Below are 13,508 nucleotides of genomic sequence, written 5' to 3'. Positions count from 1 at the left end.
TACATTAAGTAGCAAAAAACATCTCCACTTCAGATAATCAAGTACAAAAAACAAAACTTATGAACACAAAATCAAAGGTGGAGCGAAAGCGAGATGACGGACAACACATCTAAAAAAGTTTGTGCTACAATCCCAAAAATATTTTTTTGAAAGCAAATATTAAGTATTTTCATTTGCAAATTATGACATTTTATTCTCAACACTAAACATTTTGTTTGGAATTTGAAAAACTGTGACTTCTTCTTGCAATATGGTGGCACAAAAATCACTCCTTACAATTTAGGTGTTACAGTACAGTGTGTAAAAACCAAACACACACTGTAGTCACTGGTTTGAATGCTGTTGTGTGTTTTGTCAACTCACTGAATTGACGTCGTTCTCTTGGGGCAGCATGTCCATCCCTGCCAGCTGTTCCAGGATCAGGCTGCCGTCATTCACCTGTTTCACCATCAAGAATGAAAGTGTCGGTGATGGAAGGATCTGAAGGAATGTGCATTAAAAGTGTTATGGTCACCTGTTCGTTCATGGAGCTCATCTGTCCAGACATGGGGTTCATGCCGGCTCCACCGCTGCCCATGGAAACTCCAAGGCTGATGCTGCTGCTGCTGTACATTCCTCCGCTGGGTTGTGTGGAGTACTGCGACTGCTGTGAATACACACTGAGGAAAAGAGCAGACCCATGAAAAAGTGTACCATTTTGCACATCATCATTGACAAAAAAAATCACAATGGGTCAGGGAGGGCATACCTGTTGCTGGTGGAGATGCTTGCAGGCTGAGTCCATCCATTGAGGTCTGCAGTGGACTGGTAGCTGGGCGGTCCTCCCTGGTTTGGAGCCTGGAGTTGGGCTGGGTTTTGTCCCTGGTTCTGCTGCAGCATGGGGCTCTGACCCTGCCCCATCCTGGGAGACAGCAGGGGGCTCTGCGGTGTGGCTGGTCCACATGGGAAACATGAAACCTGGTCCTGGTGTTGCTGCTGCTGGTTCATTCCTGGAGGGAGAAGCAGATACGATTTGGAGAAGCGAGGAGGAAAACTGATGGAAAATAAATTCATCGTTTGACACGACAGCTTGAAAGCAGAACAGAATTTAATGTATAGATGCCATTGACTGTATATGAAAACTGGACTGAGTGACTCCTCCCCCTTAGAGTTAGAAAAAGGAAGTACCAGCTGGTGCCAAGAAGCCAAAATCCCATAGACTTTGATAGAGAATAAACATAATACTCATTCTTGCTCCGATACCTTTTTTGTTAACATCTTCTTTCTAATCCTAATTTTTAATTTTTTTTGTTTTCTTGCAAGTTATAAACTGACCAATCACAAAGCATGTGGTGCCCGCTGGCCTCCACCTCCAACGTTCAAATTGTTTGACAGATTCTCTGCAGCGTGCTTTAGGTGGCCTTCCAACAAGCTCACTGGTTACCATAGAAACGACCAAAGACTGCTTCCTAAGGATGCAACGATTCAGTTTCCCCTCAATTCGGTGCAAATCTCGATGTTTGAATCACAGCTTTTTTCTGGTGATTTGTGTATTGAAAAAAACTACAACAAAACGACAAAACTAGAACGAAAGATTCAGACAAATACTGGTTTGATTTGCTATCAAGCAAGTATCGGAACAAAAACATTTTAGTTGGCTTATATGTACACACTGAGTGTGTGATGCGCATGAACGCGGGTTTTGTACCTACTTGTAGAAAATGCAATTCACTAGGAATGTAAAAGATAATATATATTATATATTGAAAAATCCATCAGGCTGTGGGAGTAACGGCCGTACCGGTGAGGGATGTAAAAAATACGTATCAAAAATTGGTCGAGCAACTGCAGTATCCTTTGAAAACCACAGATATGAACAAGATCGTATTAATTAAAATGTATAAAATCAATCAAGACGTAACTAATGGATTCCTGGCTAACTGCAGTTTCCCTTTCTGTTTTTTTTTTACCATCTTTGTCTTTATATGCACATGTGATACAAACAAAAAGACGTCCAATCATGAGTTTGCTTCTTCCATGTCAATACCTGAATACATTTCTCCTTCAAATGTCATACATTATTATTTATATCTGTAAATGCCATATGAATAAGAAATATCTAGACTTTAGTGTTTTTGGTAAAAGAATTGGACTGTATCTTACCACCAAAAAGTTTGTTGAACCCTTTATGTATCGATTTGTTGACCTTGTATCGAGATGTGAATGATATACACCACTAGTGTTCACACTAGACTATTGCTACCAAATAGTAGCACATGCACCTACAGTTTGAAGAGGTTTGGTGTGAAATATAGAAACGGGGCAAATCTTACAAACTTTGCTCCAGACTTTTCCTTTCACAGCTCTATTCCCAAATATGAAAGACTTGGTGCCTTATAGTTCCACCAATTACGTATTTTTCCTTCATGATCAACTTGGAAAGTGGTTGTAGTTGTGTTTTCAAAAAAAAAAAGAAAAACGCTAGTCACTCCTCATTACCGAATTCGAGCACCTAACTGGTCAAAGTTCAACTGGTTTAACTTTCACATTCAGTGTCGGTGTGTTTTGTACATAGAGCCCGAAAACAGACTTAAAAACGTAGGTGGTAACAAATAAAAGCAATAATTTTGAATGTAGAAGCTCAAAACGCGCATTTACACCAACATTTCATTGGAAGTGGTTGCTTGAATGAGCGTTTCCAAGACCCGTGTGGACATATCATGCCACGCTCAGAGTAATGTAATAAAACTACATTCAATATATTAAATGTAGCAAAACACGTGTTTGACACTTTTAACGTAAACATATGCAAATGTATGCAGTAGTGATGCAACGGTTCACTTTGAACATGATTTGGTTCGATGGTTTTAACCCTGTGGCATCCCCACTGCTTACTGACAACACCTGGTTCCAACACGGCAGCGTCCATATGGGGAAAATGGCGACTGAATTTGGAGCTGGAAGCAAGACGTTTTTGGACGTCACACTCACTCTGTCCAGTTTTCAGATACAGTTATTGGTAGATGGATAGAAAAGCAAACGCACATATAGATATTGAAAGCAGAACCTGCTGATTAGAACACAAAATGGCGTCACAGGAAATGTCGAAATCCAACAGACAGACTGACAGAGAGACAGAGAGAGAGAGGGCAGGTGAGGGGCTCCATGAAGCACACGACCACTTCCACTTTATACCTGGACTGCTGAACTGGAAGGCACTTTGCTGTGCTGGAGGGCTCATTACACTGCTGTACTGCCCGCTTAGATTTCCCATCATGCCCTGGCTTGCCAGGAGATGGCTGGGGGACAGGGGGGAGGAGAAGGGGCTGGAGGAACCGGGATGAGGAGGTGGAGGAGAGGGCAGGCCTGTACCGTAGCTGGAGGCCGGGTACTGGAACTGCTGCAGGTTACCCTGCGACAGACGTGCATTGGCGCCGCCCATGGGCATCGAGGGCGGCGCAGAGCCCCCTGCCGGCATGTTGGGGGGGAGGTTGATGCCCTGAGTCCGCATCATCATGGCGCGCTGCTGGTGCGCGTGCTGCTGCCGCTGGCGCAGGTGGTTGTTGAGGTACTCGCGCTGACGCTGGGCCAACATCTGAGCGTTGAGATTTCCCTGCAGGTCCGAAGGCACCAGCAGGCGGGTCAGGTGTTACAGTAGACAGACAAAAGAAGTCAATCTGAGGAGGAATGCAAGCAGCTCACCTGGGTGGGGAGGTTGGGTCGTAGAGGTAGGTTCAAATTGGAAACTCCGCTCATCTGGTTCACCATTGGTTGACGATTCTAAATAGGAAGTGGACCAAAATTAGGCTTTTATTTATTTACTTGTATTTAAGTTTGTATTTCTATTAACATGTTGTTCTATCACCTTTATTTTTTAGTACTTTTTAAAAAACAACATTGATGTTACTCCACTTGTAGACCAAACCAATGCTAACAGTTGCTGTTTTGAGCATCTCCACCAGGGGGCAGCCAACACCACAGAAGAAGAGATCCTCTCTGCATTAACCCAAGGTGTTGTGAGCACACAGTCTGCTGACAGGAATCCAATATTGTGACATCTCCCAGTCAGGAAACCTAACATCCAGGCGCGTGAAGACGCAGTAACCTGCCGGGGAGTTTGTTTACGTGCGTGTGGAGGTTGTGTGTTTGTCGCTAAGTTTTTCAGCGGCGGTGAAGCGCTGATTAAGCCTGAAAGCTGAAACGTGTTTGTTCTTCTGCCGCCGCTGTTGCTGCTGCTGTTTAAACTCTGTGAACCCCTCAGACCAGCATCTTATAATAATGAAGTCTAACGTTGGAGTGAGGTTGGAGAATATCACAATTATTGTTTGACTAAAACAAAAACATATTTATATAATATAAAAACTAAACCAATTCAAGCATCCATATATTTTTTATAAAATTGATATTTCTTTTGCTTTAAAACCATTTGTTATTTTCACATCTTGTGAAGAAAAAAAACAAAACTTTGATTTAATCAACTTTAGCATAAAAATGTATTTTATTGTAATTAAATTTTAGCCAGATATTTAATGGATTTGGAAAATTCTTTGGTGGTTTTTCACTGAATTTTTATCCTACATTTAATTCCACATCAGTATACTTTTAAGGCTTTAAAAGAATCTGATAATTTACTCCAAAAGTAGAAACACTTTGATTTTTAGGTTTCCTTATTCTCAAAAAAACTGGTACCAACAGCAAAGACAGGAGGGATCATAGATGTTAGCTCAGATCAGATGTTCTCTCAGTTTATTTTACTTCTCCAATAAGATTAAACTTTTTTTTTCTTGTCTCCATATTTAACCTAAATGACACCCGCCTCAGCTCTGTCCCGACCACTCAGCAACACTTGCTCTATAAACACTCGGCTGAACCTCTTTTTGCCGCACGGGTGAGCCACAGCTGATGGGAGAAGCTCACCTGGAGCCGGTGCTGCAGCTGGAGCCTCAGGCTGTTGGGGTGCGTTGGTACGATTGGGGTGGGTCCCCCGGGTCTCATGCTGGCGGGCCTGGGCCCCGCCCCGCTGGGCATCCTCATCATTGGGGGGTATCCTGTGGGCGTCATCCTCTGAGGACCAATGTGGCCGCTCATGGCTGAGCCGTGGTACCCGCCATCGGGCGGCATGCCGCCGTAGCCCGGCTGCCCGCTGTAGTGCTGGCTGTAGAGGGGGGGCTTCAGGTTTGTGGGCGGGTCTGGGGAGGCCAGGTACTGGTCCTGCTCTGAGAGAGGGCCCTGTTGAGAGAAACGGAGAGGAATCACATATGGGGGACCGGCGATGGCAGACACTCGGGTTTGGGGAGCTGGTTTCAAAGAGACCCACCTGGCCGGCCAGAGTCGGGATCCCCAGCATCTTGTCGATCTCCTCCAAACCCTCAAAGTCCTTCAGAACGGAGCACAGCTGGTTGAGCAGAGCTCCTTCGTCCGTCTGTCCCTCGGGACCGGCCCCGCAGCTTCCAATGCCGTCCTCCTGAGAAACCACGTACGGCGGCCTGGAATGCAACATATGGTGTAAACAAACTGAACCTTTGATTTGAGCTCAGTTTCTCTTTCCACTTGGTTTGCATCATAACAAATGATGTGCTTTCATCTTACTTTTTTAGAACATCTACTGTATTTTTTGCAGTATAGGTGGTGTTTTTTTTAAATACTTTGGTCAGGGTGCATTTTATACTCAGGTAAGAAAGACAAGAAAATAAAGACAAGAAATAGGCCTATGTGTTGTGTTATTTTTCCCTATCAACCACTATTGAGCACTGAACTTGTGTAAGTATTTGCTACCAACACCAAAGCAGGAGAAGAAGTGCAAACAGGGCTCTAGAGTGCGACCAATCTGGTCGTATTTGCGACTAGATTTTTCATTGTTGCACCTAAAAAAATTTCTTGGTCGCACTGGTGCACTTAGTCTTCTGTGATGAGAAGGAAATACACACATAATCTCTGCGACTCCAAAAGTCTCCTTCCTGCATGTGTGTGCAGGTGTAACAACCTCCAATAATTATTAATACTATTTTGTCAGAATGTGCATCTGAAGGAGCTTCCACACTGGCTGCGTCGGCACACATCAAGCGGACACTTTCAGAGTTGTTCGGTTGGGGTCCGTGCGCATGCACCCTGTGCACACGCGCCTGATGCTGGCGGCAGGTGGAGCGGATGAAAACAGTCTGTTCAAACCCTTCAACATCCGAGCTTCAGCTCCAGTGTTTAGGCTGCATTCTTTCATCTACGGTTAACGTGATGATCGTAATTCCAGCGGATTCTGAAGCCCAGTAACGAGTATCGGACTGATAGCAGATCTGTGCAGTTGTCAAGTGTTTGTGTAATCCACGTTTATCAGCGGATCCTGCTGCGGAGAAAAGCAGCTTTGTGCTGAGGCGCTCTCATTATGAGCATCTACGTTAGTAATATTATGTATATCGGAGCAAAGCAGGAAAGAAAATCCGCTTTTCACGCGTCAGAATCAGTGGTCTAAAGGTTAGATCATAAATTTATCACAAATTTATCAACGCGAAGCATAAAGATCTCAATGACAAAAACAAAAATCAAATAATAAAAAACAAGTTTTAGAAAAAACAAAATTACAAAAAAAACGAAACAGTTCTAAAAAATGAAAAAGAAAATGTTTCATAAATCAAAATGAATGACTCCGTACTAATCACAAAACCTTTAAAAGTTTTTTTGTTTTTTTAAGTTTCAGCTCTGTGAAGCATTTCAACTATATTTGATTTGTTTTCAAAGCATTTTAAAGTTGTCTTTTCATTATGATTCTGATGTTTCAAGCCAAAATCTAAAAAAATGTCATTTTCTAAGACATAGTTTCTGCAGAGCGGCAGGAGTTCATTAGAAATTCACCTCTGAATTGTAGGCGGGGCTGTTGGTGTGAAGTAACCCCGCAGTTATCTCATGAAATCCTCGTTTACTGCTCTGCTGCTAGCTTACAGCCCCTCACACCCCCAAACTAACATTACAGAGCAACAAAGACAGTGATCAATATCATTTCTATCCAGACGTACAGTTCTGATCCAGATTCCAGCTCAGACCAGGAAAACAAAGACGTTCATGGATCTATATGTCTGTGTGGATGCTTCAGAATGGAGCAGAGCAGGAAGATTTAGGCTCCACCCATTTCTCTTGCTGTCACAAATTTAAGCTTTTTCAAACTGCGCATTCTTACTAATTTATACTATTTAAATGCAGTAGTTTATCATTATTGTTGAACTCTGTTATAAATTACGGGCTTTATGTTTACCAGTTTGTAAGTTCATCATTTTCAAGTATTAATGCAGATATTGATAGTAAATAAAAAGGAAAGTGACCATGTAAAAGTGCTGTTAAATGCACTGAGGTCGAGAAGGTCGGTGCACTAAACTTTTGCACTGGTGTACCTAAGAAAGAAAGGTAGGCGCACCGATGAAACCAGTACAAAGTTAGTCTAGAGCTCTGGCTAACATTGACGGAGCCATTTAAAATGAAGAGTTTAGTTGACTTGTTCACATGTTCTTTTTGCTAAGGTTATTGGAATATGTGTTCATATGTTGTGCTAATACACTACTTCAATGTTTCATGAAGCTAATTATATTGATGGTAGTGAATCGGCACAGATTCAGCCTGTAATTGTTAAACTCCTACTACAACCAGAGTTTTTTTTCTATCATTCCCAGTGATCTTCTAATTATGACTGGGGAGTTTTTAGCCAAATTGTAGTTTTTTGAGACATATTTTATGCATAGCAGCAGTAGCTCATTAGAAATAAAATTCTGAGTTGTGGGCGGGACTGTTGATTAGTGCTAGGTTGAAAGAAAATCGATTAATCGATTTGAATTGATCTTAGCTTAATAGATCAATAATTAATTCATAAAAATAAAGCAATTTAGCACATAAAGCTAAAGTCCGCTAGCTTGATGCTAATGTTTAATGTTATTTCCCATAGAATGGCTAATTCTAAGGCTCAGTTGACCTAAACATACATTACTGTAATAAATTAACATCTTTATAATCTCAAAAGCGAGAATTTTCCAAACTCTTAAGGAAATATTATTTAAAGTAACCATTTGTGGTCTAAAACACATATTTTGTGCTCATTCTTTGCTTATTCTTCTTGAAAAAAGTGTACTGCTATAGCATGAGCTCCACCTAGTGGTCAAACTGAAACGTCCTCCAGGAGAAGCAGAACAATGTTTCCAATGTTAATGATCTGAACATTTTAGTTAGAACTTCTCCTTTAGAGAATCCATGTAACACTGTATGATATTAACAATCTCATTATTTCACTGATACATTTACAGTATGAGAACTGGATCAGATTAACATAAATATATTCAAAACATGTAGTAGATTAGTAATGTATTTCTAAACAAATGTGTATAAATGTGTAAACTGACTAAACTCAAAATTGAATTGAAGAATCAAAAGAATTGAAAAAAATCTGAATTGAATCAATCCAGGCTCTGGTGAATCGAATCAAATCTGCAAATTATTATCGATACCCAGCACTACTGTTGACACAGAGCAACCCGCCCCCCTTCCCTCCCTTGTCGCTGACAGCTCTGTTAGCGCACTGACATGCTAGCTTATAGCCCCAAGCTAACATTAACGGCACAAAAAAAATTGAACAATATTGGATCAATCCAGTCGTACAGTTTTGAGTCAGAATCGCACGTGTTCAACGCTCATCACGCCTCGCACACCTAAACGTGGGTGCGCCAGGGTGAGCGCATGGAGACTTTGGCACGCTCATTTTAGTAACTGCATCATTAGCCTGAGCATTTTCTAGCATCTGGTTTTCTGTTCCAATGCGATTTGAATTAAGAAATGCTTAGAAACACAGTTTTAATTGTAAATCGTTTTATGAAGGTCTTCAACTTATATTTGACTTTTTTTCTTCTTTAATATTTCTTTTTCGTGTCTGTGATTTATACTTTGGGGAGACTTATAGTCCAAAATATCCAATACTATAAAAGGCAATAAAAAAGACCTAAATCTGTTCCTTTTCTCTCCAAAGTGGCTCCAACTGTTTCTGATTAAGACTAACAACTGGAGGACCTTAAACTTTGATAGAAGAGGTACTTGACCCAAATTCAGACTTCCAGCAATGATTAACCCACTCATTCAGAAATGATGCTGTACCTGCTCTGGTTGCCAAAATGATCAATCATCATCCGGTCTGGCCACGGCGCGGTCTGATTGGGCGGAGCCTGCTGTGGATGGTAGGAATGGGGGGGCACCTCCATGTCTGCAGGGGATTGAAGTTACAATAATCACTGCGAGGTTTTTACAGGAGCTGTCGAAAGCCGTTTGAGAAACGAACCGTTGGCCATCATCTGCATGTTGACCATGGCTCTGGAACCCGGGGGACCACTGCCTCCTCTAGCAGGAAGTGAGGGGTTCATGTTGGGAACCATGCGGCCCTGACCCATCATGGGTCCTGTGGAGCCCCTTATGGGCGCCTGGGAGACCCAGCCTTGCTGCATGGATCCCCGAATGCCTGGTAAGAAGAAGAAAACATCACTATTTGGTCATCTTTTGACATACTTTATATCATCTCCACTAAAGTTTGGTCCTCACCAGTGTTGGTCATGGCAGCCTGGTTAGGCATGCAGCCGTGTGTACCCATCAAGCCTTGCTGCTGCTGCTGCTGCTGCTGCAGTAAGGAGTAGGGCCCGCTGTTCCTGTGCTGGGGGGTGAAGGGCCTGGCGGGGCTGGGGCCCATGCTGCCGTCCATAGACAAGCTCCTGACCGGACACTGACCGGGCCTGACCCCACTGAAGCCCGCTGGAATCAAACGTTTACTTTTTATAGAGAGAACAACGTCCAGTGGGATCAAATGAACCTCAGACATTTTACATATCTCAACTATGGAAACACTTTTAACCTAAAATTAGAGTCAGAATCTGGAAATGAAGGAATAGAACTGATCTCACTATATATCTTTATGACTTTAATACACGATCCATCACATCAAGGTACGTCAGTTAACATATTTTGTATGTTTAAATGATCTGCAGGATTTAAATTGAATAAAAAATGAAAGTATATTAAAACTTGGTTTCAAAAAACAATTAAAGGGCCAAACCAAAGGGACAAACCAGGGGCCCCGCCCTTAAAGACAATCACACAGTTGCAAACATACTCGTGTTGGCCATGGGGGGGTAGGCCCTGTGCTGGCTCGGAGAGCTGCTGCTGTCCGTCATGTGCAGGATGTCACTGATGATGGTTTGTTTGTCCACAGAGGAGCCAGGCGGCGCCGAGGAGGACGATGAAGAGGATGGAGGCTGAGCGGGGAGCAGCTGCTGCTGGTTTCCACTCTGCAGGTTCTCCAGCAGGTCCTCCAGCTCGCTGGTCTGAGATCAGCCACAACAAGAGGTTTAACGTAGGAGAACTAGAAAAATAACCTCACTTTTAAAAGTCAAAGATTCCTCTCATGTTGGATTTCAGTGAAGGACATTTTCACATCTTTACAAAGTTTTTGTATTTAAAAAGTTGCACAAATCCTGTTTTGGGGGGTTTAAAACAGAAACAGTATGCTAAACCTAGTCATGAAAAAGCATGAAAAACCCCTATTGGTAATGCAGTGTAACTTAACCCCCTCCCCTGAGCGCACACACCCCCACGCACACACACACACACAGTGCTGACGGAGATGGTTTCCTAGGGCAATTTGGCTGATGAATAGAGGAGGAGCTAAAAATAAACCAGCACTAATGAGGTCATGAGTGATGTACAGTAGGACACAGTGGCAGCTCTGTGCAGAGCAGCCACACATTCAAAGAAAAGGTGAGGAAAAGAAGCCGGGAATTTGGATTTAAATGCTGGAATTTTGTTGTAAACAACAAAATAAACCTAAACTTTGTGAATATCAAGCACTGATGTTGCGTCTTCTGTCCGCGTTCAAGACTTCGTGTTTTGCCACTTGATGCGACAAAAACTCTCAACAGGTTTGACTGAATTTGTGTTAACATTTTTTTTCTATCTGCTTCAAGACAAACAGTAAAAGTGTCTCCCAACAGGTTTCAATGAACAAGTGTGACACAATGTGGAAAAAAGCTCTTTAATTTTAATAGGTCGCCGTTCACACTCTACTGACAACCAGAAGCAGAAAGTTATAAAGAAAATGACTATTTCAGAATTTACAAAATAAAACTTTTTTATGTTTGTTTGCAGAACTTCACCTTAATCCAATTGCTTGTTATGTAAAACACAAGATGCTTTTCATATGTTGGTTTTTAATCCAAAGTGATTTCTAACTTTGGCCTACTTTACCTTACTTTTTTATTTGATGCTTTTGGCCGGTTTTGTCCTATTTTACAACCGTAGATAATTTACTGCAGGTTTTTAACTACCTGTTTTTTATTGTTGCTGTGTTTTTAGCTCTGCATCTTATGTTTTGTACAGCGTCCTTGGGTTTCAAGAAAAGTGCCAAACAAAAAAACAAAGATTATTTGTATTAGTGTAACTTTAAGTTTAATCTAACAATAATTATAGATATATTTTTTATTAAAATTCAATTTTTAATGTATCTGTATCTAATGACAAACTCACTGAAGATTTTACCTGCTTGTGAATTGTACTTTTGAAATATTTTATAATTTTTCCTAATAATCATAAAGTAATACAAAAACCTATTATTCTGAAATGACAAATCAGTACATAATGTACACTAGAATATTAAACTGTTAATTTTTTAGAAACCGAAGAGAACAAAAAACAATATAATTATAAATATGCTGAGTCCAGAAGTTTTGTCATCAAAATCAGTAAATATTTGTTCTAAGCTGCAAAATAATCAAAAATGTTTATAGTTTATATCATATTTATTGCATATTTTCTTTCCTGTGGTTAAATAGAGTAAATGTCTAAGAACAAAGACATTTACCTTCATAGTTTGTCTTAAAAATGAAACTTTTTAAAAGAGATTGTTAGGAGTTTTAAACTAAACACAAAACAAAAACAGAAGAAAACAGAAGATTAAAAGCATTAGAGAAGGGCCACTATTATTTTTTTCCAGCTGATACTGATACTGGTATTTCCTATAAAACTATGGCCGATAGTCGATATTTAAGTTTCTACAATAATATCAAGCTTAGATTTGATTTTTGTTTCTTTTTAAGAAATGCACAACTTCTTGTGGGTCTAAGGGCATGGATAATCAGTTTTATTTTAGTCTGTTTGGTTTTCAGCTATTGTTTATATTTTATGACCCATTTTCTGCATCTGTAAAATTACCAGCATGAAGCCCAATGAGGTACATTTTCTTTGTGATATTGGGCTATATAAATAAAAGTGAGTTGAATTGAACTTTTCTTTCACTACACAATCACATTATACTTGACCCTTTTTAACATACAGCAAAGGGATTTTATAGTAACAAGTGTCACCTTAAAACTTTGAAAATATACCTGAAAACATTTAGACACAGCTGTAAATCATAAACTTTCCATTATCAGGGATCCATTAGGAACAACACATATCCCTATCAAATATAAAATACACATGAAAACAGTCAGAACAATTACTGACTATGACTGTAAGCATAAGCTTCCCAGTTCCAAGGATCTAATAGGAACAAGTATCCATGATGTCAAAAATACAGTGTATCTGAAAACAAAATCGATGGATTTTGTTTTTCAGTATCCGTCTGATACCGATAAACTCAGATTATGTAAATATCAGCAGATATCGATACTGATCCTATATATCGTTCATCTCTAGTCAGCGGGTCAAAAACCAACAAGCAGCAGCAAAAGAGCTCCTTTCAACCTCAAAAGTGCACGTCGGCCTCCTCTGCTGTCTCTTCAGGCCATCTTCAGCTTTGCTAATCTACCCTGCTGTAGATAAGCAAAGTAAAATAACTGCGGATACTTTGCTTTTTATTATGTGAAAAGTACTTTTTCCACATCTGTGCTCCTTAATTTCCTCTCCTCTGTTAACGTGGATGAGAACTTCCACACATTCAGCTGATTCTCAGTCCACATGTTTATGCACACACATTTCAACAAATGCACACAAACACACCTATGTTTGCGCAAAACCACACCAACAAAGCTTGCCTGCTGAGCAAACACAAAACCTGTCAGAACAAAACTTACACACAAAATTACAAACATTTATAGATCTGAAATGGGCTTTAGTTAAATGTAAGTTCTTTAGATTTTTAGAAAATCACAGCTTCTACCGTCTACACCCGGGACCATGTAGCTTAAATTTCATAGCAAACAACCTCCATGTTTAATGCCTGGTTTATACTTCACAGCGATCGGTCACTGCTTCAATTATGCTGTAATCATGTGGTCTAACTCATACTAAGATTGGCCAGTTTCACTTACAAGTGTCCACAACAACTGAGACAAACTTCTGAGTGACATAATGTCTCCGGCGTTTCAGTGGTTGGTATTTATTTATAGTCAAATATAGGGAATTTACAAATTATGTTTATCCATCCATCCGTCCGTCCGTCCATCCATCTGTCCATCCACCCATCCATCCATCCATCCGTCCGTCCATCCATCTGTCCATCCACCCGTCCACCCACCCATCCA

At 40.8% G+C, this 13,508-nt stretch overlaps 1 protein-coding gene across 1 annotated transcript in view; it reads right to left on the bottom strand.

Moving 5' to 3' along the window:
* LOC112144225 (nuclear receptor coactivator 2) overlaps positions 1–13,508 on the bottom strand; it is a gene marked incomplete in the record, with an annotated part of 91,500 nt that overhangs the window by 7,230 nt on the left and 70,762 nt on the right. The window contains 11 exon segments of the mRNA XM_024268598.2: positions 364–438; positions 515–659; positions 749–989; positions 3,175–3,592; positions 3,682–3,759; positions 4,897–5,208; positions 5,297–5,465; positions 9,100–9,205; positions 9,281–9,457; positions 9,538–9,744; positions 10,103–10,313. Of these exon segments, the coding sequence (XP_024124366.1) occupies positions 364–438; positions 515–659; positions 749–989; positions 3,175–3,592; positions 3,682–3,759; positions 4,897–5,208; positions 5,297–5,465; positions 9,100–9,205; positions 9,281–9,457; positions 9,538–9,744; positions 10,103–10,313 (2,139 nt within the window).

The sequence above is a fragment of the Oryzias melastigma genome, linkage group LG17, assembly GCF_002922805.2.
Source record: "Oryzias melastigma strain HK-1 linkage group LG17, ASM292280v2, whole genome shotgun sequence".
Lineage (NCBI taxonomy): Eukaryota > Metazoa > Chordata > Actinopteri > Beloniformes > Adrianichthyidae > Oryzias > Oryzias melastigma.
The sequence above is the reverse complement of the archived record's forward strand: the minus strand, read 5'-3'. Positions and strand labels throughout refer to the sequence as shown.